This window comes from Heloderma suspectum, chromosome 6 (genome assembly GCF_057233095.1).
Source record: "Heloderma suspectum isolate Gila_16-S chromosome 6, 16-S_ref, whole genome shotgun sequence".
NCBI classification, from domain to species: Eukaryota; Metazoa; Chordata; class Lepidosauria; order Squamata; family Helodermatidae; genus Heloderma; species Heloderma suspectum.
Window position 1 is genome coordinate 43,481,847 of NC_139463.1, and position 26,718 is coordinate 43,508,564.

At 45.0% G+C, this 26,718-nt stretch overlaps 1 protein-coding gene across 9 annotated transcripts; it reads right to left on the reverse strand.

Annotated features, from left to right (window-relative positions):
• Nucleotides 1-3,449: 3,449 nt before the first annotated feature.
• Nucleotides 3,450-24,729, reverse strand: VDAC3 (voltage dependent anion channel 3). Of its 9 annotated transcripts, none has more exons than XM_084804101.1 (10): nucleotides 24,476-24,679; nucleotides 16,320-16,443; nucleotides 15,344-15,415; nucleotides 13,776-13,825; nucleotides 10,486-10,638; nucleotides 9,936-9,988; nucleotides 8,735-8,962; nucleotides 7,545-7,695; nucleotides 6,020-6,077; nucleotides 3,450-5,372 (listed from the first exon to the last, which is right to left on the reverse strand). In XM_084804101.1, exons 2-10 carry the CDS (start codon nucleotides 16,345-16,347, stop codon nucleotides 5,281-5,283), a joined length of 885 nt encoding a protein of 294 aa, XP_084660227.1. In that variant the 5' UTR covers nucleotides 16,348-16,443; nucleotides 24,476-24,679; the 3' UTR covers nucleotides 3,450-5,280. The 9 variants fall into 9 exon arrangements, with proteins under 9 accessions (XP_084660227.1, XP_084660228.1, XP_084660226.1 ...); XM_084804102.1 differs by having other exon boundaries at nucleotides 3,453-5,372; nucleotides 24,667-24,729; XM_084804100.1 differs by having other exon boundaries at nucleotides 3,453-5,372; nucleotides 24,636-24,679.
• Nucleotides 24,730-26,718: the final 1,989 nt, after the last annotated feature.

The following is a 26,718-nucleotide window of genomic DNA, read 5'->3' on the forward strand; positions in this document are numbered from 1 at the left end:
TGTTGGAAGTGTTCTGAGATGTCCTTGGAAGGCCCACTGAACAAGATCCGTCTTGCTCCAACAGGAAGGGGATGAAGATGTCTATGGTGAAGTATGGGATAAGGCATCTGATGATGACATGGAAGGAGATGAGGAGGTTCTTCGCTGCACCCTTTCAGCTAATGTGAGTCATCCAGAGGAAAATATGGAGTGTTTGCCATTTTTTAGGATGGTGACAGACAGCAATAGCTTTCGGGATGGGGAACAGCCAGCATAACTTGGGAATCTCCTGCCACTCTGTATAGTAGGGACACTTTCTACCCCCCCCCCCCGAGGGGAATATGAAGTACTGTTGCGGGAAATGCCAAGCTTTCTATTGGCTGCACACAGTTGGCCTTGGAATTTTTGTCTGTAGGCTTTGGTGTGTTTCTGTCAAGGCCCTTTGTGCAAATAACGGTTTCTCTTAAGCTGGTGGCATCAGGTGAGCTGATGAACTCCAAAAAGAAAGATCTATGATGATGCCATTGTGTCCCGGGGGGGGGGGGGGAGATCTTCACAACAACTGAATGAGAAGTGTGTTAGAGTATTATCCAGATTTTCATGGAATCAGCTTTGGTTCATCAGGGACATACGAAACAAGGAAAGCCAAGCGTACCGTACCTTAAAAATCCGCTTTTCGCGGTCACACAGCACTTGAAAGCAACATACTTCTGGGTTGGGTGGGGGGAGTGGAACTGAATGTCATCAACCCGGCAGGTGCTGTACAGCAAATGAGGCTTGTTTCCTGCTCCTGTATAGGCTCCCCTCGGCTACCGCATTATCCCCGACAGCATCTGAAGGCTCCCCATGAGAGCACCCCACCAGCCCAATTTTGCTCCATTCCAGCCAACAGTCAGGGAGTTAGAGCTCCCACCCCCTTTCTCCTTTTCCAGGGAGTAAATAACCCTGGAAATTGCCACTTCACCCATTCTCAGTCTGCAGCCTCTGTTGCCTGCTTCCCCCCGCCCCATTTAGAATCTGTAGCATCTTTTTCCCATTGAGAAAATTGGAGCCACACTGTTTCAAGTACCAGCTATCTAGCGAGAGGAGATGGCCAGAGGAGCAAAAGCCTGCAGCCCTGTTATTTCGCTGTATCAATACGGCAATACAGTGAAAACTAAAAAAAACGCAGGAGAGGGAGGAGAGGAGGTGGCCAGCAGAGGCAGCACTAGCAGAGGGAGGTAGCTCCAGCCATCGCTTTCCCTCTGTGCTGAGAAGCAGTGAAGTAACACAAGCATCAGAGAAGTACATAATCACAGCTCTCAACCAGATGGGCTGGGTTACTCCCACAGATGAAAAAGTAAAGCATGATTCTGAAGATATGGAAGAGCACTCTAGCGCTTTGATGAGTTGGAAAGGCAGACTAGTTACTCTAGCTACCTAAGTTACCAAAGTCATGGCCAGGTGAAAGACACACCCCTAGGATCGCCGGATCATACTGAATTTAAAGCGGAGGGGTAGGCACACAGCAGCTGGACCACAGGGGAGCCGAATTAAAGGAAAACAGAGTAAAAGTACTCTGCAAAAATGCAGCTTCCCTACAGGTAAACTCCAGGGTGTCGGCAGACTTGCCACAGAATCATGTGCCGCAAAGGATCTCCAAACAGACCCAATCTGTAGCAAATCAGCCATGAAGACAGGTCCCTAGACTCCTGAAACTTGGCATGCATAATAATGAGACCCTAGGGGTGCACACCACAGGGTTATTTTGTTTTTAAAATGCATTAATTAGTTTTAATGAATTTAAATGTGTCCATGTTGTTGAAGCCTGCAGTAACATCTTTTAAATATTAGGAGCAGACTTCCCTAAGCAGCACACAGCTTTGCAGTTGATACAGTGTGAAGCCAGGGGAGATGAGTAGACCGAGGGAGTTATATGCCTGCCCCCTTTCCCCGGTTGTGGGGAACACTCTTCCCCCCCCCCCCAGTGCAGAGTTTTGTAGCCAATACCATTTGAAGCCAAGTGAGATGAGAAGACAGCACTGGCCCAGAGGAAGGGAGTGGACAGACTCCTCCCTTAGGGGCTGGTGAGGTGTACCATGCCAGGGACTCTGCCTAGGGGTGCCACCACCCGTGGCTTCGCTCACACAGGACAGGCACAATGTGTCTAACTCCAACAGCTGCGTCAGTTTGCTTGAAGGCTTCGCTGTATCAAACGAAGGGCTGTTCCAACCTGTGCGAAGCCCAGTACATTTGCTAGTCATCTCCCAAGACCCAATTAATTCAACTGGCAACTGCACTATGTGAGCTGTTTCCACTGTGTTGCACTGCTTCAGGATGCTGTTGGGATGAAGCTGGAGAATGAAGTATTTCAAGTATGGAATGTGACTACACACGTAACAATAAATACCCATTTCCTCTCCACATTCGTATTTTGAGTCTCTAACAGTGCAATCCCCTGTATGTTAATTCTGAAGTAAGCCCCACTGGTTCAGAGGAACTTTCTTCTTAGTAAATGTATTTAGGACTGCAGCTTTAGTGGAGGGTCACATGCATCCACTGGGTAATGGAAAGGGAGAAGCTGCCTAGTGAGGGAACCGCGACCCTAGCCTTAGTAGGGCAAAGTTCAAATAGCAACCAGATAATTTACATAAATGTCAGCACAGGAAGCTGTTTAGTGTATATTGGACATAGCCATTGCTGAGCTGTCTGGCATGCACCCTCCGAATTAAAATCCAGACTAACGCGGTTTTGTCTCCACTGCTTCAGGACAAACAATCTCACAGGGAACATGTCCGCCAGTCCTGCATGGACACCGATTTGGAAACCATGGATCTGGATTAAGGAGAGAAGGTGCTTTTGCTTCATCAGAGGTTCTCATGGGTATGAGAGATCCCAGTGCAAGGTTCTGCACGAGTATGCTGGGAGCAGCTGTGGCAGATTCCCCATCCCAGCTAGCCTGCAGCCCTCAACCTCTTCACGAATGAAAGATGTGGGGGGAAGGTTAATTAAGCATTTTGGATAGGAGCGACAGTTCTTCCGCCTCCTGTCACCCCCTTATTCTTTGTCTTGTTTTTCTTCCATTTCAGACATTGGTGCCTCAGGAAGTTCTCAATCTGGAGGACCTGATGTTTGCCCAAGGCAGCCACTTCATGGCCAGTGGTGCCAACTGCCAAATTTTACATTTGGGTTTTTAAGAACTCTCAGATGATCATCACCTGGACTCAGTAATTTTTTTGTTTTCAGTTAGTCAGTAAGGTCTAGCACTTCATCTTATTCTCATTACTTGCCTCAGCTTCTGACTTCCTGAAAATATCAGTTCAGACATAGGTATCTGCCCTACACCTTCTGCAGTGATGACAGAAATAATTCATTCAACTTCTCTGCAATCTCCTTATCTTGCTTTTGCATCCTTCAGCAATGCATAGGAAACCCATGATATCTCCACCATGTCCTCAGAACTTTGACCAAGGAACCCTTTGAAACAAGGAAGTGTCCTGGAAAGTTTTATTTTTAGTTGCCATAAACATTGGTCAGACAAGTTTCGGCTCTTTTTGCCTTATCGGTACAAAGACTGTATTAAATTGATCCTTCCTGTACCCTGAAAGTCACAGCTTTTCTTAATAAGGCTCAGGAGATCAGGTCACCATCATTTTGTCCAAAGCGCAAGGATCCCCAAAAGAGCAGGTGGCACACTTGACATGTACAGAGTCTTGACAGTGTGCACTGGACAAGGAAGTTTTGCAAGACCAATAGATTGTCTCCTTGCCCTAGGTTACCATTGGAAAAAGATGCCCAAAGGTTACAGAAATAAAGGATGTAATCTGATACTCATTCTTCCATGATTCCATTAGGTAACAGTGCCCATTCTACCAGCAAAGCCACTACCCAACAGTTTTCAGTACCAATAAACCCTTACAAGCCAGCTACTTGGACAAGCTGTTCTTCTTCGTTAAATACTATCCATCGGATGTCTTTTGGGAGGCAAACACTCAATAATGCTGTTACTCAACAGAGTAAATGGCAAAGGGAGCCCCCACCTGGGATGGCCATTACTACTATCCAACTTTCCTCACTTGGATACCCCTCCTCCACTGGTGCAGAAAGGGGTGTTGAATTTACTGTTTGTTCTCTCCTGTGGATGGATGCAATCCACACCTACCTACAAGAGTTTAGTTGTCCCACTTCGGAGAGCATCTCCTACTCCCAGGTTTTTAAAATATACTTGGGAATCAGTGGTACGGCTAGATAATTTTAGACCCTGAATTTAATGGTCTTAAGATATTAATGTGTATTATGGGATTCTGTGCATATTTTACTCAACAGTAAGTGATCCACTGTGTTCAACAGAGCTTATTGTAAAGTGTGTGCATACGATTCCAGCCAAGAAACCACTAGCCTTGACAAGTAATGAGACAGTAAGATGGATGGGACATGAGTCCGGACAGAAAGCAACAAAGCCAGGAAACTTGAATGTTGCATCCCCCACCCCCATGATCTATACATACTATCTAGTACATCCCATGCTGATATTAGCAAAAAAAGGGAGGCTCCGCCCATGAGATGGGACCTAGTGCAAAGCTTTTAGTATAGCCCAGCCCACAAGGCCAGTGAGAAGAGTTAACAGCCACTTGGATCCCTTCAATTTACTGAAGAAAACAAATGTTCAATGTCCTTCACCATTTGCTCAGTATTTCAAGTGACCAATGTGTATGTGTGTGGGGGAGCAATGTAGTATGCTCTTTATATAGCCACTCACAAGTGAATTTGAGAGCAAAAAGACAACCCCCCCCCACACACCATTGTTCTAGTTTAATTTGCCGGCTTGGTCCCCAGCAGATAGTGTTTAATGCTACAGAAGCGGTAGTAACCATACAAGGAATAGGTTCCAAATGTGATTTGATTTATTTCCACTTTGATGCAAAACCAAAGCTTTCACTACAGCACAGAGACCAGTTTTACAAAAGGTCATGAGGGGTAGGACATGCAGGATGTGATGTAGTAACACAGAAGGATGGGGGCGGGAGGGTTCTTTCGTTTAACCAGATGCTATGCTGTCTTCTGAGGAACACATTTTAAAGTAACTGAGGAACTGAACTGAAATGTAGCACAACCATTACAACTTCCATGCATGCCTTCAAGTATTGCCCTTCATGGTTTGCACTCTCCAGACTTCAATGTTTGGGGTTACAACAATTCTTTGGAAGAATATCAAGTTCACGCTTTTTGAAGTTTCACAGAAGAGTTTAAGGCCAGAACATGTGGGGTTTGTTTTCTCCTTCATCTTCCAAATAAAGATCTAATACTTCATCAAAACCTACATTAAGCTTCCAGCTCAAATCCCAGCCCAATTTTATGGCCGCCAGTACTGAAATTCTTGCCATCAATCAGAGTTGAGAGATTCAACTTCACACCTGGCAGAAACACAGTGTCATTGTTAGAGAATACAGCAAATCACCATCAGACAATAAGGAAAATGTAACACAGAAAGGAGAGAGCTAGGCAGAAGACCCAGATAGTGTTGAGAGAGCTGAAGGCAGAGTGTGCCGCTCTCAATTACAATGGAGTTTATTTTGGAATGCTGCCCACCTGCTGAAGTTTCAGGTGAGTTATCCCCTCCAGACATACTCTGGCTAACCTACACTAATTTCCCTTCATTCTTCCACTGGGGCAGGATTTTCTCTAAGCATGACCACTGACCAAGTGGGGCAGTGTGTATTGTTGTCTGCAAGGTTCCAACTCCGCACCCCTGTGACCCACTGGAAATCCCACTGAACTATTCTGAGATTGCAGAAGGCAATGCCCATACCCCTGCAAACTTATTAAAATCATAAGGACTAGGAACTTACGTCTTCTTTCCATTTTTCTTAAGCTGAAATTCTATACTGAATACCAAAATAATGTAATTCCATAAAAAAGCCTGCTTGCTTTTCCTAAATTTGCTTATTGCAACACTTTTCAGTGTATTAAACAGCTCTGCTATATCCACCCACTCTGTTCTAGAGCCAACATACAATCAGAATTAACAATGTGTATTCAGTACATCCAACAGTTTACATACCAGGTCGTAGAGTTTGAGTGTAGCCAAGTCCAATGAGGCAGGCATTATTAACTTTGGCCTACACAGAAATTTAAAAAGAGGAATATGCAATGATACACAGGATTTTACTTCGTTTCCTGGGAAAATTTATTTTTATTTATTACATATCTGAACCTCCCCATAGCCAAAGCTCTGTACTTGGGTCTGTACTTGAAGAGTTTGCACGATGGAGAAGGCTAGTAATGGAATGTGGAAGTATTTGCTACAAACCTTTAAACACTAAGTTCCCTCCTTCAGTGGTCTTGGGTGAGATAACAGTATCCACAGCAACGGGAGCATTAATCTTATTGCCCTTATGCATGAAAGGTAGGCAAAAAAATTCATGCTCTCATGTGTCACATGAAGGAGATATAACCACATAACATGCAACGTAAATTACCTCACCTTGAGGGAGGCAAGACTCTGGTGCTAAACAAAGCTCAGGATGCTCAAGTTTCTTTCAAAGTAAAAAAAACCCAAACCAGAAAGGCCTACTTCTTACACAGATAGTAAACCTGTTCCTGGGTTGTACCACTTCATCCTGCAGGTGGAGACTCATGACAAAACCAATTCCTTGCATACAGAAAACTACATATGATCAAGGAGAAAGCTAGGTTCAAACCCTTCCCCTGTATCACACCTAGTATGTTATATGCAGGGAATTTTGTACTAAGGAACAGGTATAGGGAGTATAAGCGCTCCCTATACCTGCAGTTTGAAGTGGTACAACCTAGGCACAGCCTTACCTCCTCAGTGAGCACTAGGCCAAGAGATCTCAAACATGGAATTTACACCATTACCAAGGGCACAGTAATAAGCCTCAGAGGGACCAATAACCTCAAAGAGTGAAAAGAGGATTTGTGCTTCTCTCCAAGTTGCTTCTACACAGACAGGTCAAAGCTAGCATGTGAAAAACCAAGGGGCGAGGTGCATTTTTATAATATTTCAGTGCATATTGAAGCTTGCACTTGATGACTCCCATCACTAACATACTAAATTGGTCTATATAATGTTACAAAGCAAAAGTCAGCACAGAATTTTTATGGTCATGAAGATCACTCCAAAGAAACCCAAGGCACATAACCAAGAAGCAAGAAAAATGAGAAAGTGCTACACATTCAATGTTGCATTCCCTGGGCTCTTGTACTCCCCCTTTCATCCATCACAGGTGGAAGAGCTTGGAAGCTTTCACTTCCACTTTTGGTTAACCATGGTTTATCATGTCATCTTGTGATTAACGTTAACCTATAGTTAGTTTCAATCAAGCCAACTTCAAATCATGGTTTCAGATGTTGCCTAGCTTGAAAATAACCAGTTCGTTAACCACAGGTCTTGGTTCGGGTGACAAAAACAAACAACTCCTCCTCCTGGCCTTACTGGAGGTGAGGAGGGAGTGCACAAGCTCGGGAAGAGGTTAGGCTCATTCACAGCTTGCTTAGCAAGACATCTGAACATAGCCATTACCAGCACACATTCCAACATACTGGGAAGATGGCAAAATTCTTACCGAGATGGAAGCTTTATCATCCAGCAGGTACTTGGTGGCAATACCGCAGAGAGTGTTATTACTGCCAGCAGTCCAGGCAAGACTTACAGATGTTTCAACCTTGTCATTAACTTTCTGATAGATTGAGCCACCAAACTCAGTGCCTTCATTCCTGTTTGTAACAGATCACATAAAGATTCAATTCTGCCCCTGCAGAACTACCTCATTTCCAGAAGCTGCAAATGCTTGCCTTACTTCTGTTCCTCTGCCCTCCCCAGTCTTCTAGCGATTAGGAATTTTCTATTTTTTCTGTCCCTCAGGCTCAGAATGGCTGAGAGCAACTTTGAATAATAGAGCTGAATCCATATAGATTCCCTTCTTGTCCTAGCATTCAACTCTATCCAACAAGTTGGATTTATGCTGATGTATGAAGATGCATTAACAACAGTTGGAATAAGGAGAGATCTGGTGTGGTCACAGAGGCACACGTGCTTTTCTTTCCCAGCTGTAAGGCGAGGGGGGCCCCTCCTGATACAAATCAGACAGGCTAAAATGTGCCTTTATAGACATTTTACAGCCTGGATAAAGAAGTAACTGAATGAAGGGGAAGAGCCTTTCCCAAAGGAAGGGGCTCATGTTTATTAGATTTACACCCCACCTTCCCTCATGGAACTGAAGGTGGTATATTAAGGAGGTTCACAGGTGGTCTCCCGCCCAGACACTGGCCAGACCTGGATCTACTCAGCTTCAGCAAGGTAACTGCATCATGCCCTGCTCCATACCAACATTTAACTGCCCCCAGGACTAGTTTAAGATGGCAACAGAATGAATTAACAGTAGTTCAGCTATACATTTGTCTTTCCTCTTTAATGAGCTCCTGGATTCTGGCTAAGGACACACTAAGACTCAAGCTCCTTCACGAAGGAAAAGAGCCGCAGCTGATCAGCCAAAACATATTCACAGGCTCTGGAGATACCTTCCATGTATCCTCAAATGTAAGCCCTTCTCCAATTTCTAAAGTAAAAGTTTCAAATGAAAAAAAAAAAATGCTGGAACTACTTCCCAAAGTCTCAAAATATTGAGGACTAAAAAGGAACCCACATCTAGACTTTTCAGGTGGGAAAGCTTATTATTGGTTCCTTCACCCTGAAGTCAGCACCTAATAGGGACAGGAGCTCAGTCTATCTCCTTGGACCCAAACCAATACTTACACATTCGTGTGCAGCTGGAAGTCTGCTGCCTTGTAGCCCAGTGCAAAGTTATTCTGTGACAGTTTGGACTTGGCCGTGTCGAAAGCCATCTGATAGCCAGCAAGCCAACCTTCATAGCCCAACACGGCCCAGCCATGGATGGTTGGTCCAGAGAGGTCTATGTCAACATTACAACCTATGTTTAGATACTCCCGTTTGTAGGATGTCTTCAACTTCCCACTCTTCTTCCTGATGAGGAGGCGAGGGGAGAAAGGGAAGAGGGAATCAAGGCTAAAAGCATACAGAAGTATTTCACTGCCCATTTTTAAAAACTAAACTAAGCGTTTAAGGACAGCCATAATGTCTACCCGATGTTATGAAAATAAACAACTCTGCCACGAACATTTTAATACATTCATTTAAAGATGGCCTTAAGCAAATGGAGGGGGGAAACACCTTCTATGTAGTCTAGCAGCTCTAGAATAGCTGGCTGCATGTGGTACCATCTCCTATTAGGGATGGCGGAGAATTTCTCCCCGAAACCTCGGGGGGCCGAGCGCCAACGTGTTCGGCCCCCCGAACAAGTTTCGGGGAGAAATCCTCCGCCCCCCCCCGGGACGGGACTTGCCTTCCCTGAATGTCCCTCCCGGCGGCGGGTCCGGCTGGCGGTTCGTCCGGTGTTCGAGCGGGGCGGGAGCGGCAGCCGGTCTTTCGACCGGCTGCCGCCCCCGCCATTGCAATGAAAGAAAAAAAAAAAACGTCCCCTGATAGGCTACGTGACGATTCACGTAGCCTATCACGGCAAGATTTGCAAAGTCAGCCGTGATAGCCTACGTGAATCGTCACGTAGCCTATCACGGGTGACTTTAAAAAAAAAAAGTGTGTACGGATAATGGCGGCCCCCATAGGGAGCCGCCATTCCCGTTCCTTATTTGGTCGCTGTAGTCTACGTCAATGTTTACATAGACTACGGTGAAAATAAGGGCAACGCCCTGAATTTTGGCCGGGCGAGGCGGGAAGCCTCCCCCCCCGGCCTGAATTTCGGCCGGGCGAGGCGGGAAGCCTCCCCCCCCCGGCCTGAACTTCGCGGGGGGAGCAGCGAAGCGCTCCCCCCCACCGCGAAAAAGCTGCGAGAAAAGGTAAGTGACTTTCGTTCACCCCTATCTCCTATGGGGAATACACAAAGCTAAAGAGCGCCCTCTTGTGAGAGGTGAATACTTACCCTGTGTTTGGTACAAACATGGTTTCAAGGGTCATCTTCAGTCCCTCAGCCAACTGAAGAGAAGAAAATACTATATTGGTTTCCTCTCTCAAAAAAAGAAAGATTGTATGCTATATCTTCCTCCTATATTAACCATTTCTACCCAGCATTTCTTGTTCTCTCTTACTCTCTATAAGAATCACGGTAGACTGCAGCACATGCAAGTGAAACAAAAAACATATGTTAAGTGATGCTAGTGAATAAATGTTTTCAAATTTTGCAGTCTTTCAAAACAAGGCAGAATTCCCGTTACTGCCTGTATTTGATGCCATCTATGAAGAAATGAAGTTTACTGAATTCCATGCAATTTAATAGTTCTCACATGCTTTTTTCAAACACACAATCAATAAAAATTGGCACATTACTGCCAACTACTAAAATCAGAACTCTTTCTTAAGCAATTCCTCAAAAATACATGGTCTATTTTAACTTGGAGTACACACAACACAAATCACCCGCCTCTTTATTTCTTTCAGTGGTCTGCTGAAGCCATGATTCTACCGCCTCTTACCTTATCCTCCATGGTCAGTTCCGTCCCCAAGGTGTTGTCAGTGTTCCATTTCTGGATGAACGTAAGTCCATAGTCCTTGAACTTATATTTGGTCTCTAGGCTGCCTGTGGTTTTTCCTGTGTCTGCACTGGAGGAACCAGTGGTGGTAAATTCCTGTAAACAGACAAACTTTGAATTAAAATGCAAATGTTCTGAATTTTAATATGAAATTCCAGCAAATCATGGAAGCTTAGCTCCATTTACACAACATGGTTTACAAGCACCATGCGACATTTATTCACCTACTCCACTAGATTTCGCAGTCGTACCCAAACTGATTGTTCCTCTTTTCTGTGGTCTGGACCTTACAGTACAGCAACAAATGCTTCATAAGTTACAAATTCTTCCGTGCGATTGGGGCTGTTCGCACATAACGGCAGCAAATCTTAGACTGATTAACCCACAATTAGCCGTGGTGCATCCAGGTGTGTGCAGCCTTTTTGAACATTCAACCCCCAATTGGGGGTTGCTATGTGACGTCCGCACCCGGATGCTATAGGTTAATCATGGGTTAAACAACCCACAGTTAACCTAACTACTAATTGTAGGTTAACTGTGGGTTGTTTAACCCATGATTAAACTACGGTGTCCAGGTTTGGACGTCACGTAGCAACCCTCTTGGCCTGATCCGGGCTTGAATATTCAAAAAGGCTGTGGAATGCACCCAGCACACACCATGGCAAATTGTGGATTAATTAAACCACAATTTGCCGCTGTTATGTGCAAACCAGGTCGTTGGGTACTAAACCCAGATCCTTCCATGCTATCTACAACCACTAGAATGTTTGCTGATGAAGAGCTCTATCATTAGAATACCAAACATTCCTCATCCACTTCCAGATATCCTTTTAGCTAATCACTGTGCATGTATAAAACAACTACACATGAAAAAATTAATGCATAGCAGATATTTTTTAATCAGGTGCATGACAGACAAGAGAAGAGACCTTTCAGACCAAGTTAATACACCTTTTCTTCAGAAGTGCTGCAAGAGTCATGAGCCTCATGCCTCATGCAAGGAAAGTATGACCTGAAGACAAAAAAACTTTTCCCTCTTGGCCAGGGCCATAATACTGTAAGTGAACCTAGCTGGGAGAAGAGGCTGCAGAATGAAAGACAGTGAGCAGAGAAAAGGTTCAACACCACATGCCCCTTTGGCCTGCAATTGCCATTCTGGCAAACCTACAATTGAGGACACACGCCTGATGCCGTTAAGTGTTGCTTGAGCCTCACCCTTCTACCTGAATGCCCCAGTCCAACAATTCCTTGCACACACAAAGCTCAGCCACACACAAGGGTTTCCCTACTCATTACAATGGAAGGGTAACTCCTCCTAAACATCCTGTGGCATAAATGGAGCTGCCTGCACTTCCTCCCACTGAGGTGACTAGGAAACTGGTTCACACAGCAGCCCCACAGGCACAGAGCACTCCGAAAAGCTAGAGTAAAGCATAAAACATGTAGATGATGATGATGGTTTAATCCTGCAAGTCAGTCCACAGAAGTTACTACCTCACAAAAATTCTTTCTAGCCTGCTGGCCTACAACATGCCTGTGTTGGCCATTTAGGGCCTAAAAGACAGACATCATCTGCTTTTCTAGCCATCTGGAGGCAATTTTTACTTGCTACAGGTGAAGAGGCAAGTAGCTGTTTATAAGCCTAATTGTTAGTTAACTGAAGTGACTCCCTAATCTAAAGTTACATTACAAGTTAGTGGGCACAGCCCATCTTTCCAAGTTACTCTAGTATAAAGATTATTTTGTAGGTTCTAAGTGTGATATTGCCCTTGGTGCTGTACAGTGTAATACAGGGGTAACAGCTTACAATTTAACAAACAATAAACACAAGCAATAGGGAACAGAAACAGTGAATAAAATTCTGATCACTTTGTAGTATTTAATATAAGCTTTACACAGTGACCAGTTATTGAGAAATAATTCCTAGATCCTCTTTAAAGGTTGAACTGGCACCAATGGAAGAGAAATTTATTCTCTGACTTTCTTCCTTTGCAAGGCATGGAGAAGAAAAAGAATCTTGTTATCATATGATCAGATTAAGGAGAAGGAAGGATTTTCCTGGCACCTGGAACAAGATCTCCTTCAGGGTGGGGGAAGCAAGAGTGCACACAACATGTGTTACTATTCATCTTACAACTGTCATGTTCATAGTAGTGACTGGATCCTTACTAAGATTGCATATAACCAAGTGCAAACTCGCCTCAGCTTTGCTAATCTGAGCCAGTTCCCAAATTGTACTTCGGATCTAACTTTTCAGTTCACCACATACAGTAGGGAGGTCATTTTATATCTCAAAGCCTTCTTGACATCTGATAGATCAAAAAGGAAGGCAGAAGTAACACATGGAACTATGTTCTCTATATAGAGAAAAAGCTAGCAAGAGAAAGGGCTTGGCAATACCAAAGCAAAAAAAGCACATACCAAAACATCCAAGTTAAGCAGTGAAAATACGAAAACTGGGCAACTTGCAGAATTATATTTATGCGACAATTAAGTGGGAATGGTGACAGATGAGGCAGCAGCACAGGCCAAGAAACAAAAGCCGGGGGGGGGGGGCACACCAAGAGTTAAGAAGGGCACTGCAATGCCATGCCCTGCACTAAAAATCCTTCACAAGTCTCCCTGCACTTTGAACCTTTAGAAGTGTAGAATGGATTAGGAATGGCAGTGGATCATGGTCCAAGTACATAAACCCTAAGGAAAGGCATACAAGAGACAAGGCAGTACACTTCATTCTTACCAGCTGAATAAACATCCAAACACCAGGGTTGCATAGAAAAGGGAGAAGAGATGTTAAAAATTAGCATCTTTAATCCAGCAGTAAGGGCTGATCAGTCCAAGTGTCCATATTGCCACTTCCACTTGGAGAGCCAGATTATTTAAGTCAGTTATATAGCTCTGCACTCCTTCAAATAATTATGTCTCTCCTCTCCCACTAGAACTATCCTGAACACGGCAGGCAAGTGGGTAGCTCATTTGCTAGCAGCCAAAAGCCTTCTTCACAACTTACTAACAACAACTACTGTGAGATGTCAAGCTGAGCCTCAAAAACACCAAAGTTAGTACTGCATGGAAGGATGGGCAGGTGCAACCTTTGGGTCTCTCCAAATTGTCAGGCAAAGCAGAAATTATGAAAGATAAAGTATGTTCATTGACTAGTTCAGTACTATGGAGTTACTAGTGCTGCACAAGCAGTCTTGTTGCAGCAGCAATTTAAAGTGCTCATTACTTACCACTCCGCTAGAAGATTTGGTCTTCACTTCTAATTTGACTACTCCAAACCCTGAAATTGCCAAGACATACGTTTCTTATTCACATCTCAATAGAGGAAGGACACAAAACAAAGCCCAAGATGCAACAAATATAATGCATTTGCTTGAAAGAGGTGGCTTGGGAATACCCCCCCCCTTTTTTTTAAGAGGCCTAAGCACTTAACAGATCCACAGACTTTGGCTGGCTTTGGCCACAATGCATGGTTGACACAACCTTGCCTCTCAGCCAATTCAGGGGATGGGTGGGTTTTAATCTCTGACATCATGCTAAGGTTGGAGGCACCCAAAACACATCCAAAGCCCAGTGTAAGGTCAGGGATGATTCCCGACCCTCCTACCATGCTCACAAAAACAGGGAGGGGGCACATCTGTGTCACAGTATACTTCAGAAGCCCCTGGAATGCCGCTAAAGTGCAGTGCAGCTGCAGGAACAATCCCAGTTTGCCATGTTCACTAGCGGGTAAACTGGTTTGTGGAGCCCTATTTATAAAGCTCAGAGCAGATCAACAGGATATTCCTGGCCAGTTTCTAAAATCTGTAACTCTACGAAGAACTCTGAATCAGGACATATTCCAGCCACCTGGGAGGGTGCAGGCAAAGTCAGATTAGCACAGTCAGAATGCTGAATGACAGTAGACTGAGATGCAAAGTGCAGGAGCTATAGCACCAAGCGCACAGTTTTATTCACGTGAGCATTTGAGGTGTGGTGTTTTTTTCTGTTCCTGCTAGTATTGTATTTTAGCTGATTTTGTCTGGAATTCAGCAGAAGACAGATGTAAATATTTAAAATGGAGTAACTAAAATATCAAAGGATGCAACTTAGGACATCTATAGAATAGATGCTCTTCAGGACAGATAACAGATCAGTGGAGTGAACAAGGATGGAGAAACCATGTAAAGTAGTAGGAACAGCTCAAATATTTGAAAGGCACTGAAGCCAATCCAAGGATGCTTGAGGGTTGCTGCTAAGCATGGACATCACTGAGTCCATTTTGCCTTCAGGAAGCTGCTCTGGGATTTTGCAGAAGTTCCTACCCAAGAGCCCAGGCTCAATATTAATGTAAACTAAGGATGCCACTTTTGTAAGTATTTATCACAGTAAAAGCTAATAAAAACAAGCCAATCAAATGGGCTACAACAGTGAAGCTTTCCTCAAAATCATGAGTTCTGTTTTAAAAAATGGTGTTTTATTTGCCATTGATTTCTGCTGTCATGTTCTCCTTTTTTATAACCCCTGAAGTCTAGAAAGAGACCTTTTTAAAAAGCAAAAGCTGTATTTTTCAGTGCTGCAACAAGGTTTCACAGGCCCACTGTTACCTTCTGGTAAAATAAAACATGGACAAAAAGGAGGATGTGTTTCTTAACATAGCTGGAGACATTCAACAATAGACCCCCAACAGATTAACAAATATACTCATAAAGACACATTCATATCACTTTCGCTGTATCATCTGTAACTTTTCTGGATAGCCAATATAGTGCTGAAGGTAATATTATGCCTCTGGGTTTGTGGCCATCACACTACTTACCATATCCTATGTTGAATATATCCCTAGCAGATTTCCCCAGGTCACAGTAAGTTGGTGGAATAGCCATGGGGTCTGGAAGAAGATTACAGTACAGATCTGAAAATAAGTTGAGCATGCCTTCACAGATAAAGAACCATTTCATCCACTTGCAAACACCTTACATGTCACATATGATGAAGAACCAAGTGTCTATTCATAGAGATTCCATCCCAACTTCTAGGATTTCTTTTATAGGTAAAAAGCTAGCCCAAAACATACTAAGGAAGACTATACCCAACGGTGGAATTCAACTAGCAATATGTTATACCAAAGGCCTCTTTCACTTGTGTATGGTCCCAGCAATAAGAGAATACCTCCTGTATGTCAAGAATGCTCCCACACCCACACGCCTCACCCCTTCAACCATAAAAGCCTTTGATGGCTTTTATCTTGGCTCATCCCCCAAAGGAAATTTCCATGCTTCTGGGGAACTAAAAGTCTTTTTACAGCAAAGCTGAACTTCAGTAATGGTAGCGTGTTGCCTTATTACTTTGAAAAGTTGCTCTGTTGCTTTATTTCTAACTCTACATACTGGAAGCCTCTCTATTCTAAGGTAATCTGTTCAGTGGTAAAAAACAGTGTCTATTGGCACTGCAAAAGTGAAATTCTTACTCTTTTTGGCACTACAGGAAAACATGGGTATACAGTAGCTATCTTGCTTCTTTTCCCTATTCTCTCTGAAAGCCTAGAAGGGATTCTTCTGAACTTTGCTCAACAAGAAATCTATTCTTGCCACATGCAGCTTCCAGAATCACATCTCAGAAGATAGCACAGGTCAAACATAGAACATGCTTTGCAAATCTGACATACAGGATATTGTGCTGTTTTGCGCTGCTAGATAGCACACTTTTTGCCTGTGAACACACATCATGCCAGAACACTAAGTTTCCAACAATTTACCTGTAGTATCTGAACTTCCATAAGAATACATATATACCTGGGGCTCTAGTAGAACAGCCGAACATGGTTGCAGACTTCTTATTTCACAATTTAGCTCCTAAATCATTTACTTCTCAACGTGAACCTACAGAAGGACTCTCCTCTAGCTCTTTTATGTACACCTGTCAAATACGGGAGGGAAAGCATGCATCATTAGATACCAAAGCTATCACTTGTAGTAGAGAACCTATGACAAACAAAACTAGTTTTCCACTCGAAATATAACCCCGTCTAGTATCTTTTTTTAAAGTGCCTATTTAAAATCTCAACATTGTGTTCCACTGATGACCAGACTTAATTCATTAGAAGTGTGGTTAGAACACTGTTCAAACCAAGAGAAACTATACATATCTGTGCCGGTGTGATCTAGAAGCTACAGTATTAGATTTAAGACCACAGAGACTCAGGTTCAAATCCTCACTGAGCAACAAAGCTTCCAAGCAACTTTGAATCAGTCATCATCTCTCAATCATACTCTACCTCATAGGATTCTTTTAAGGGTAATAGGGAAGGGGCCCATTTATACTACCCTGGGCTACTTGGAGGAAGGGTGATATAGTAATCTGGATGTGTGTTTTATAAAAACGAAACATGTTCAGTAACTTTTCTACCAGCCTGATCCTTTGCAAATCTCTTTGTAAGTTGCACTGAGTTCAACACGACTTATTCATCACTAATTTTGCACTGGATTTCAGCCTTAGGCCCAAGATATACCTATGCTTGCTATCAACAACAAAATTCAAAATATTGCTTTCTGAGATATGAACTCCCTTGGTGTGCAAGAACCTACATATTGAGAGGTCCTAAATGCGCATTCTTGCAGCTACCATTGTTTGCTGATCATGTACTCGGAAGTCTCTGATAAGCATACACCCTACCCCACCTAAATTTGGCACATGGATAATTCATTGAAATGTATATCCTGCCTTACCTTGCAGGCTCTGGATGGGGGATTTTAAAAACAACAACAGTCAGTTAAGATCACTATCCTACTGGCTTAGTCCCCAAATAAGATTGTGAAGAGAAAGACCCACTACACATATGATCCTATGCATCCTAAAAATGTAGGGAGTGGGGGGGGGGGGGAACCACATGTTTCTCTCATGTCCACAAGCAATGGCAACTGTTACCACTCGTGGCTTCCCAAATATAAACATAAGATATACATGACACATCCACGCTACTTTCCTACATCCACAAATGAAGGGGCCCATACCCCAGTATCATCACAATACCCTTTTGTTTGAACACAGACATAATGGTATGACACCTGGATAAATTCTGGAACAGCCTTGGGCTCATAGCATAAAGAGTGGGAAGGAAAAGTCATACCTATTGTGTAAGGAAGTTAATTTTCTTAAATGCCTTTGATGAGCTTTTAACAAGAAATTAGTTTTTCATACTGAGAACAGAATAATTTTGTATAAGCTGTGATCATTATGAAACACAGGAAAAGACATGTTGACCACACTGTATGAAAAGGCCCTCAACCTTGCTGCTAGGGATGGAGAGGAGATATCTGCATGCAGTCAACTCATGTAGTTACTTGCAGCAATATATTCTGAATTCAGCCACTCCACTTCTAACCCAACCTTGTGGTTTGCCACTGATTCATGGCAAATCATTTATTTCCATAACTTTCAGATCCACTAAAAAGCATAGACCCAACTTCTCAACTTTAGTATTCTCTGCATCTAATTCTTTTAACAATAAATTATTGTTCCAGGAGCATTTATCATTAGGGGAAAACACATTTTAGAAGGGACTTAGGGTGCAATCCTATGCATGTTTAGACTGTAAAAAGTCCTACTACTCCCAGCTGGGAGTTGTAGGACTGTTTTCTGTCTAAACATGTATAGGATTGCACCCTTAGATGTTCAACTTGTTCAGATCTGTGCCAATTTTGTCATCATATATACTAGTTTATGATGAACCAAGGCCCTTGTACAACTGAAAGTAAGGTAGGAGCAAGAGAATGCCCACTGACTTGTAATAAAAGGCATTCATACACTAGCTTTCTCTTCACTAACCCATCACACCTAAAACCCTTCCTTTTTGATGGGTTACAGTGGCTACAGTGATTGATGCACAGTACAGTGTGAACATAACATTTTCCCCTACTTCCATCACCAAGCTGGTCCAATAAAGGATACCTACCTAACTGTCACCAGTGCACATGGAGATATGCATGTCCAAAGTATTGCACTTTGGGAATACTTTGGACAAGACTCTAGAATTACTGTTGCTAGAGTTCTACTGACAGATTAAGTCTTCAAAGGGTAGAATGAAAAGAAATGATGAATTTATGACTACAGGAACAAGTGTGCAACTCACTATGTTCACTGTCCTCATAATAAAAATTTACCACAGCACTATGAAAGCCAAGGTGAGATGGTATCTACTTGGGCCTGCACTCAATCTATGTCCTCTCTTACTTCCCCAATCTATATTCCCAAAGGACAAAAAAAGGTTTTATCTGTAAACTTCCCATAAGCTGTACAGAAGGAACTAGGAACCAGCTAGCAACTACACCCGAGTAGGGATGGGAGAGAATTCCGCTGCAGACCCAAATGAGGCTGGATTCTTTTGAATCCGGTCTCTGGAGTCTGTGGCAGAACGGATCACCTACCTCCGCCTCCCCCCCTGGAATCCTCTGCAGCTGGCTCCTCTCTGCAGCGATTCCGCAGAGCCTCACGCCAGCTCCATATTGCTGGCGATACAGTAATGGCGGCCGCTGCAAGGAATGTATACAGCTGCAAATGACGTAGTAGACGCCAGTTGTGGCTGTAAAGTGCTTAGTTTAACCTAAATGCAGCTGTAAATGCATTTAGTTTAACCTAAATACAGCCGTCCACTACGGCATTTGCGGCTGTATTCATTCCTCACAGCAATACGGAGCCAGCGTGCAGCTCTGCGGAATCGCTGCGGAGAGGAGCTGGCTCCGGAGGATTCTGGGGGGAGGAACAGATTGCCTCCCCCTCCAGGTGGATTCCCCACAGACCAGAAGGTAGGGAATCTGCCCATCCCTACACCCGATCTCACTCACATTCATCTTACTTAATTGTTTAAGCACGCACAACTTTTGTCTGCTCTTTACCTCACCAGAAATATAGCCTATCCAAATAATATATTCTGACTTCTGCCTTCCCTGGCCTCAATTAAACAATTTATTTATAGTATTTCTATATTCTGCCCCATAACTGAGGCTTTCTGGGCACCATATTCATTCATTCATTCATTCATTCATTCATTTCATTACCTCCCAATAGCCAAAGTTGTCTGGGTGGTTCACTAAAACCAAAAGGTGCAGCATAAAACAATATAAAATATATAAAAATTATAAAAATACAGTAAAATATACAATATAAAAACAGCACAGAGATAAATCATAAAATCAACAGCCATGTCTTAAAATTTTAAAAGCCAGGAAAACATATCCAAACCTATTAAAAGCCCAAAAAAGGGCCCTTTAAAATTCTGGGTTTTTTTTTTAAGTCTTCACCAGCACCAAAAGTTTACATAGGTGCCAGGCAAGTCTCTTTGGGGAGGGTATTCCAGAAAGTGAGAGTTATCACCCTTCTCCCTATTAGCCACTCACTGTATCTCACTTGGCAGTGGCACCTGAAGAACTGCCTCCAATGATGACCTCAAGTGTTGAGTATATAAACACTGGAGGAGGCCATACATCAGGTAACCTGGCCCCAAGCCATTTAAGGTGCAATCCTATCGGGATAGGCGGCCGCCTTCAAACTCTGAGGCAACTGCCTCTCCAATGCTGGGCAGGAGAAGCACAGAGGGGATCGTCTCCTCCACGCTTCAGCCACCCTGCATTTGCAGCTAGACAGCCAATTTTGGCTGTCTAGGGACAGGAAGGCAGAGCGGGGTAAGTGGCTGACAGACAACACATAGGGTGTGTCGTACCAGCATTTCTGCCTTCCCCTCCCCGGAATGCCCTGTTTTTGCCACTCCACGCTCCTCTTCTGATCGCAGAGCACGGGACTGTTCTGAGCTGCCTGCGAGGCAGCACGGGAGGGGAGGATGGTCGGTTCTCAGGGAACTGACCTCAGAGCGTGGGCTCCGAGGTCAGTTCCCAAAAACTGACATATCCTATGGCTGTCTAGCTGTTGACTAGAGGCCATAGGATTGCTCCCTTAAAGCATTAAGATCAGAACTTTGAACTGGGCCCAGAAACAGACTGAAAGCCACTGCATCTGCAAAGCACTAGCGTAATATGTTCAAATCATCCAGTCCCATTTAACAATTAGCTTGAATCTGGATCGTTTTCAAAGGCCAGTCCATGTGGAATGCATTAATCTAAACAGGACATTAACAGGGCACAGATAACTGCACTCAAGCTATCTCTGTCCAGACAGCATGCAGCTGGCTTATCAGCTGAAGCTGATAAAAGGTGTTCTGAGCCAGGGAGGCCACTTGTGCCTCCAGTGACAATGCTGGATCCAAGAGCATTCCTAAAATGACAAACTGATCCGTTGGGGCAAGGGAGGAACCTCCAGCCCATGGCCCGCATGACACCAATGAGAAGCTTTTTCAAACCTAACTGCAACACAGGGGGGAAATTTGGGGGGTCAACACTGAGGAGGGAAGGGGCGTGCATTATGTTGTGCGTGTGTGTGTGTGTGTGTGTGTGTGTGCGTATGTGAGAGAGAGAGGAAGGGGTGGCCTGCCCACTTTTCCAGTGGGCCCCACCCACCACTGGCATGCAGCCCCCGGAAGGTTAGCCACAAAGGAATGCAGCTCTTCTGTCTGAAAAAGTTCCTGCTCTCCTGCTTTAGTGCAACTCCCTACAGAAGAGATGGGAGCATATTTCATTTTGTCAACAGAAATCAGCAAAGAAACCCAGTAGCATGTTCCCACATCATAATAAGTTAGAATTCTAAAGAATGCTGGCTTATTGTGAGAGTGCCAGCCTGCTTGGGCAAGCTACTTGATCGCTCTCACCTGGCTCCCACTGCAAGCAGGAGCAGCTTAACAAACATATGGACCTCCTGTCCATGGTTTGTTTTTGTGATGTGTGAAACGGGACCTCTGGCTTTCCACTCCCCAGACAATCCAGAGTCGTAGCGATTCTTTGTTCTTGGTTTATGACTCTGGCTTGTCTGGAGAGAGACAAGTCAGAGTTCCTGGCTCACACATCACAATAATATACTTCAAATAGAAGTTTTAGCCACTTCTGCTTGCAGCAGGAGCAATCAGGCAGGGTGCACCAGCATGCTGCCTTGTTCACAATAAGCCAGAATTCTAAAGAATTCAGGCTTATTGTGATGTGTGAACATCATCTTAAGGAAAAAAAAGTATTAATGTTGTTAATTTTACCTTGTTCAGCATTCTCAATCTGTACAATGTTGGATATTCTGAGGCTAAGACATCTGGCTTCTAATATATACAAAACTGGAATACAGTTTGGCTTTTTATGAGCATATTTATTTAGTTTGTGATTTTACTAAATAGGGCTTTTCAAATATTTGGACCACTAGGTTCAGCACAATCCTGACTTGCAAGTGAGTAGTCCACCAGGAGTTGGTCTCAGCCAGCCCATATTTATTTCCAGCTGAACTGCCACAGACTCAGCCGCTTGTGTACATGCCAATACCACGTGCTGAGCTCAGCATGGATTGGTTTTTCATACTTCAAACGGCAACCACAGCATTTCAAGAAATTACAATCTGGCACCAGAAATTCAGACACCAATCCATGCCAAGTTCAGCCCTGGTACCACCAGGCACAGAACCAGCTTAGCGTGTGGCAGCCCTGGTGACTATAAACTATGACTTTTAGGACCCCACTAACTATGCTCTGTAACAGCCCTACATACAACAACCTTTAAAATAAGTATTGACAAATCACCCACACCCTGCACCAGTCCACCTTCGATGTAGAAGAATCTACTTCTTTGGGACAGCAGCAAAATCCACTTTGAAGTATAAAACAAGGGTAAGGGAATCTCAGCCCCATCTGGCAATCTATTCCACCACCATCCATGCCCCTATTATCTTCACCACCCACCCCTAGCTTCTGCTATAGACTCAGGCTCACCTCTGTGCATTTCATCAACCAGTGATAACACTGCAAAAGAGTACACATAGGGTTTCTGAGGGAAACCAAAGCAGCAAGGTAAAATCATGTTATCCTTTCATTCCCAGTAGCAGCTCTCTCTTTGGTGCTTCTCTACATGTTTACAACCAAAATTATGGTTCAGAAAAGGGAAAACCTATACATGTATATGAGATTGCACACACACAATTGCATGTATACCTGTGCAAGAATGTATCCAAGAATCTTGGATGCAGCCTCTCACCTGATTCACAATAGCCCTAGAAGCCAAAAAATGGCCAATACAGCACTCTGTATATACCCATGCCTCCCTCAATACAATCATCTGTGTGTTAACACAAATTCTAGAAGGTGTTACAGAAGGAAAACAGCCACAGAACTTTTTAGGGCATGTCAGCACAGTAACTTCACACACTCTTGAGTTCAGTATCGTATTGAAAGATCAGAAGTAGCAATACCATTTTATCAAACACACACACACACACACCATTGATACACGAGCTGAGATACTAAACTAATCTGGGTTTCCACAGCTTTTTACTGCATGGACTGAGACACCTCTGCTGACTTCACAACACTTTTCTAACTCCCCATGTCTCCCACATAGCTAATTAGTGATGAATGAAAAGATATTCTGTACATGTTCTAATTCACTCTTCACAGTTATTACTTTTCAGATGTTGTCAGGGCTTAAACTTGCAAAGATTTTCTTCACGCCAAGTTAAATACTGCTCACACACACACCTAACTCACTGGCATGGTATAATGGCTAATGTGTCAGATCCAGACTGGAAAGACCTTGATTCAAATCCCCACTCAGCCACAAAACTCTTTGAGTGACCTTGCCAAGAATAAAAATCGGGGGAGCACATGTATGCTACCTTGAGTTCTCTGCAAGAAAAGCAAGACCCAAGTATGATATTATCATCAACACCTTCCCTCCCCAGTCCAATTCTTCCATGCTCCTTAGAAATAGTTACAACCTAATTCACACAAGTTCGTTGACTCGATGGCCTTGTAGGCCCCTTCCAACCCTACTATTCTATGACTGAAGCACAAGTGTGACACACTGGACGTGCCAACAAGCATCACCATCTCAAGACTAATCTGACAAACAAACCACGCCACTGAACCCCAAGAAGCCCAGCGACATGTAAGAACGGACTGCCTAACACTGTGGGTTTACTGCAGTGTAAACCCTTTTGCTGCTGTCCAAAAGAGGGAAGGGGCCATAACTTGTACTTTGCATGTAGAATGACCCGGATTCAATCCTTACCATCTCTAGTTTTTACAAACTAGAGAACAGGTGATATGAAAGGCTGCCTGAACCCTTGGAGAGCTGCCAGCAGTCAAGAGTAAGCAATGCTGAGCTAAATGGCCAAATAATCTGACCATGTCTAAGGCAGTTTATATTCCTAAAGCCAATAAATTGTATACAGAATTATTTCTTACATTTTAATCTCATCTTTCCCCAGACAGCTGAAGGCAGCATATATGGTATCTTCTGTTTTGCCCTTACAACAACCCTGTGAGGTAGGTGAGGCTCAGAGACAGCAACAGCCCACAGTCACCCCAGGAAGCTTCACGGCTACGCAGGGATCTGAACCCTAGTGCAAGGGCACGGTCACCCCCTCACTCCATTTTCACTCCCACAACATACCCAAGAGGTAGGTGAGGCTGGGGGCGAGTGACCAGCCCAAGGTCACCCAGAGAGCTTCATGGCTGAGCGTGGATTTGAACCCAAGCCTCTCCAGCCCTGGGCTAACAGTCTAGCCACTACACCACCGGCGGCCCTCAGTCTTTCTGGACCGGGCCTGCTTTGAGGCTCTGAGCGTTTCCACACTCTCCCCCGGACACACACACCCCTTTATGGTGCAAACCATGCCACGCCCGCAGTGCTCCGCCCCCGGAATCCCTGTGGCCGAGGCCCTGGCAACAGCCTCCGAGCAGACGAAGGGGAAGGCGGGTGCGGGCCCCGAGGGGCTGGGCCATCCTGGATGCCGCCCTGCGACAGTGCACTAGTCCCAGGTGAGGGAGGGAAGCGCGGGGAGGGGGCCCTCCCCAGCCCCACCTGAGGCCTACCTCGGCCGCCCCCCACAGCCTCAGGGCGCCCCGAGGGCGCTGAGGGCGGCGCCCTGTCCTCCAGGGCGGAGAGGCGGCCGTGACCCGTCTCCCCGTCCCTCGGGCCGCCTGCCTGCCTGCCTGCCTGCCGCGCCCCGCTCTCGCCCGCCCGCACCCGCACCTCAAGGCCGCCTTGGTCCGTCCCTCCTTGCCTAGCTGAAGGTCTCTCCTACGCCACCGCGCAGGCGTAACGCTCAAAGCCTCGCTCCGGCCCCGCCTCCCCGCGCTAGAACCGGCGCCAGAGCGCAGGCGCGGCACTCGCCTCTGCCCCTCCCCCTCCCCCTCCCCCTCTCGTTCGCTCTCCTCTTCCCCACCCCGCCGTCCCGCCACCGCGCAAGCGCACTGGCGTTCCCCGGTTCCTCTCAGGCTCGCATGGAGCGTTTCCCTCCTTATTTGGCTGGGGTTTTCTTTAAGATCCCCGGTTGGGCGATGCTTTTTATTACAGGGAGGAGGAGGAGGAGGGACCTCTGGCCCACCAGATGTTGTTGTACTGCAACTCCCATGAGCACTGAGCATTAGTGATGGTGGCTAGGGCTGATGGGAGTTGGAGTCCAACAGCATCCCTGCTTGATTAGGGCCAGCGCAAATGTCACAACTGAGCGTGCAAGCTTTTGAGTTCTACAGGACCCTTCGTCAGGCTTGCGCATTCAGTTTTGACATTTTGGTGGGTACTAATAAAGATGTTCCCCTTCATGGATCGCTGCCTTGTTGTGGCGAAGGGGCTTGCGTAACTCAGTGAATCCATAAGCTATGCCGTGCAGGGCCACCCAAGACGGACAGGTCATGGCAGAGAGTTCTGACAAAATGTGGTCCACTGGAGAAGGAAATGGCAACCCACTCCAGTGTTCTTGCCAAGAAAACCCCATGGAACATATCACAAGGCTAAAAGATATGACGCCGGAGGATGAGCCCCTCAGGTCAGAAGGTGTCCAATATACTACTGGGGAAGAGCAGAGGGTATTTCCAAGTAGCGCCAGAAAGAGTGAAGCAGCTGGGCCAAAGCCAAAAGGACACTCAGCTGTGGATATGTCTGGTGGTGAAGAGAAAGTCCGATGCTGTAAAGAACAATATTGTTTAGGAACCTGGAATGTCAGATCAATGAATCAAGGTAAGCTGGAGGTGGTCAAACATGAGATGGCAAGATTGAACATCGACATCTTGGGAATCAGAGAACTAAAATGGACAAGCATTTATTTATTTATTTATTTATTTATTTATTTACTTCATTAATCGCCCATCTGACTGGTCACCCAGCCACTCTGGGTGATGTACAACCCACCATAAAACAATTTAAAACAATAAAATTTTACCATAATTTTTTTTTTTTAAATACCCTAACCCACCCCAAATGCCTGCCTGAACAACCACGTTTTTAATGCATGACGGAAGCTCATTAAAGAGGTGGCATGACGGAGTTCCCTAGGGAGGGAGTTCCACAGAGTGGGGGCCACCACAGAAAAGGCCCTCTCCCTCATCCCCACCAGTCTAGCTGTCCTGGCTGATGGGACAGAGAGAAGGCCATCTGAGGCTGATCTTGTTAAGCAGCCTGTCTGGTGTTGCTGGAGGCGCTCCTTAAGATAGGCTGGGCTGGAACCATATAGGGTTTTCAAGGTCAAAACCAACACCTTGAATTTGGCCCGGAAAACAACTGGTAACCAGTGCAACTCCTTCAGCACTGGAGTGATGTGATCTCGCCGGTGGCTGCCTTTAATTAGGCGAGCCGCCACGTTCTGTACCAGCTGCAGCTTCCGAACCGTCTTCAAGGGTAACCCCACGTAGAGCGCATTACAGTAGTCTAAACGAGAGGAGACCAGGGTATGTACTACCGATGGGAGCAGATGGTTGGGAAGGAAGGGGCGCAGCCGCCGTATCAGATGGAGTTGATACAGTGCTGTCCGGCTCACAGCTGACACCTGAGCCTCCATGGACAGCTGGGAGTCCAAAATGACCCCCAGGCTGCGGACCTGGTCTTTCAAGGCTAGCCATACCCCATTCAACACCAGGTCAACATCCCCCAGCCTCCTCTTGTCTCCCACCAAAAGTACCTCGGTCTTGTCAGGGTTCAGCTTCAGCTTATTCCTCCCCATCCAGCCACTCACCGTCTCCAGACATTTGGACAGGGATTCTACGGCCAACCTTGGTGAAGATTTGAATGAGAGGTAGAGCTGCGTGTCATCCGCATATTGATGACACTGCACCCCAAA

Coding starts and splice junctions, on each gene's coding strand:
- VDAC3 (XM_084804094.1), bottom strand. CDS start 15,485: ATGAAATGGTTCTTTATCTGTGAAGGCATGCTCAACTTATTTTCAGAT. Junction 13,826..15,343: donor TATATTCAACATAGGATATG/GTAAGTAGTGTG, acceptor TGGCAATTTCAG/GGTTTGGAGTAGTCAAATTA. Junction 5,373..6,019: donor CACTCAAACTCTACGACCTG/GTATGTAAACTG, acceptor TGTTTCTGCCAG/GTGTGAAGTTGAATCTCTCA.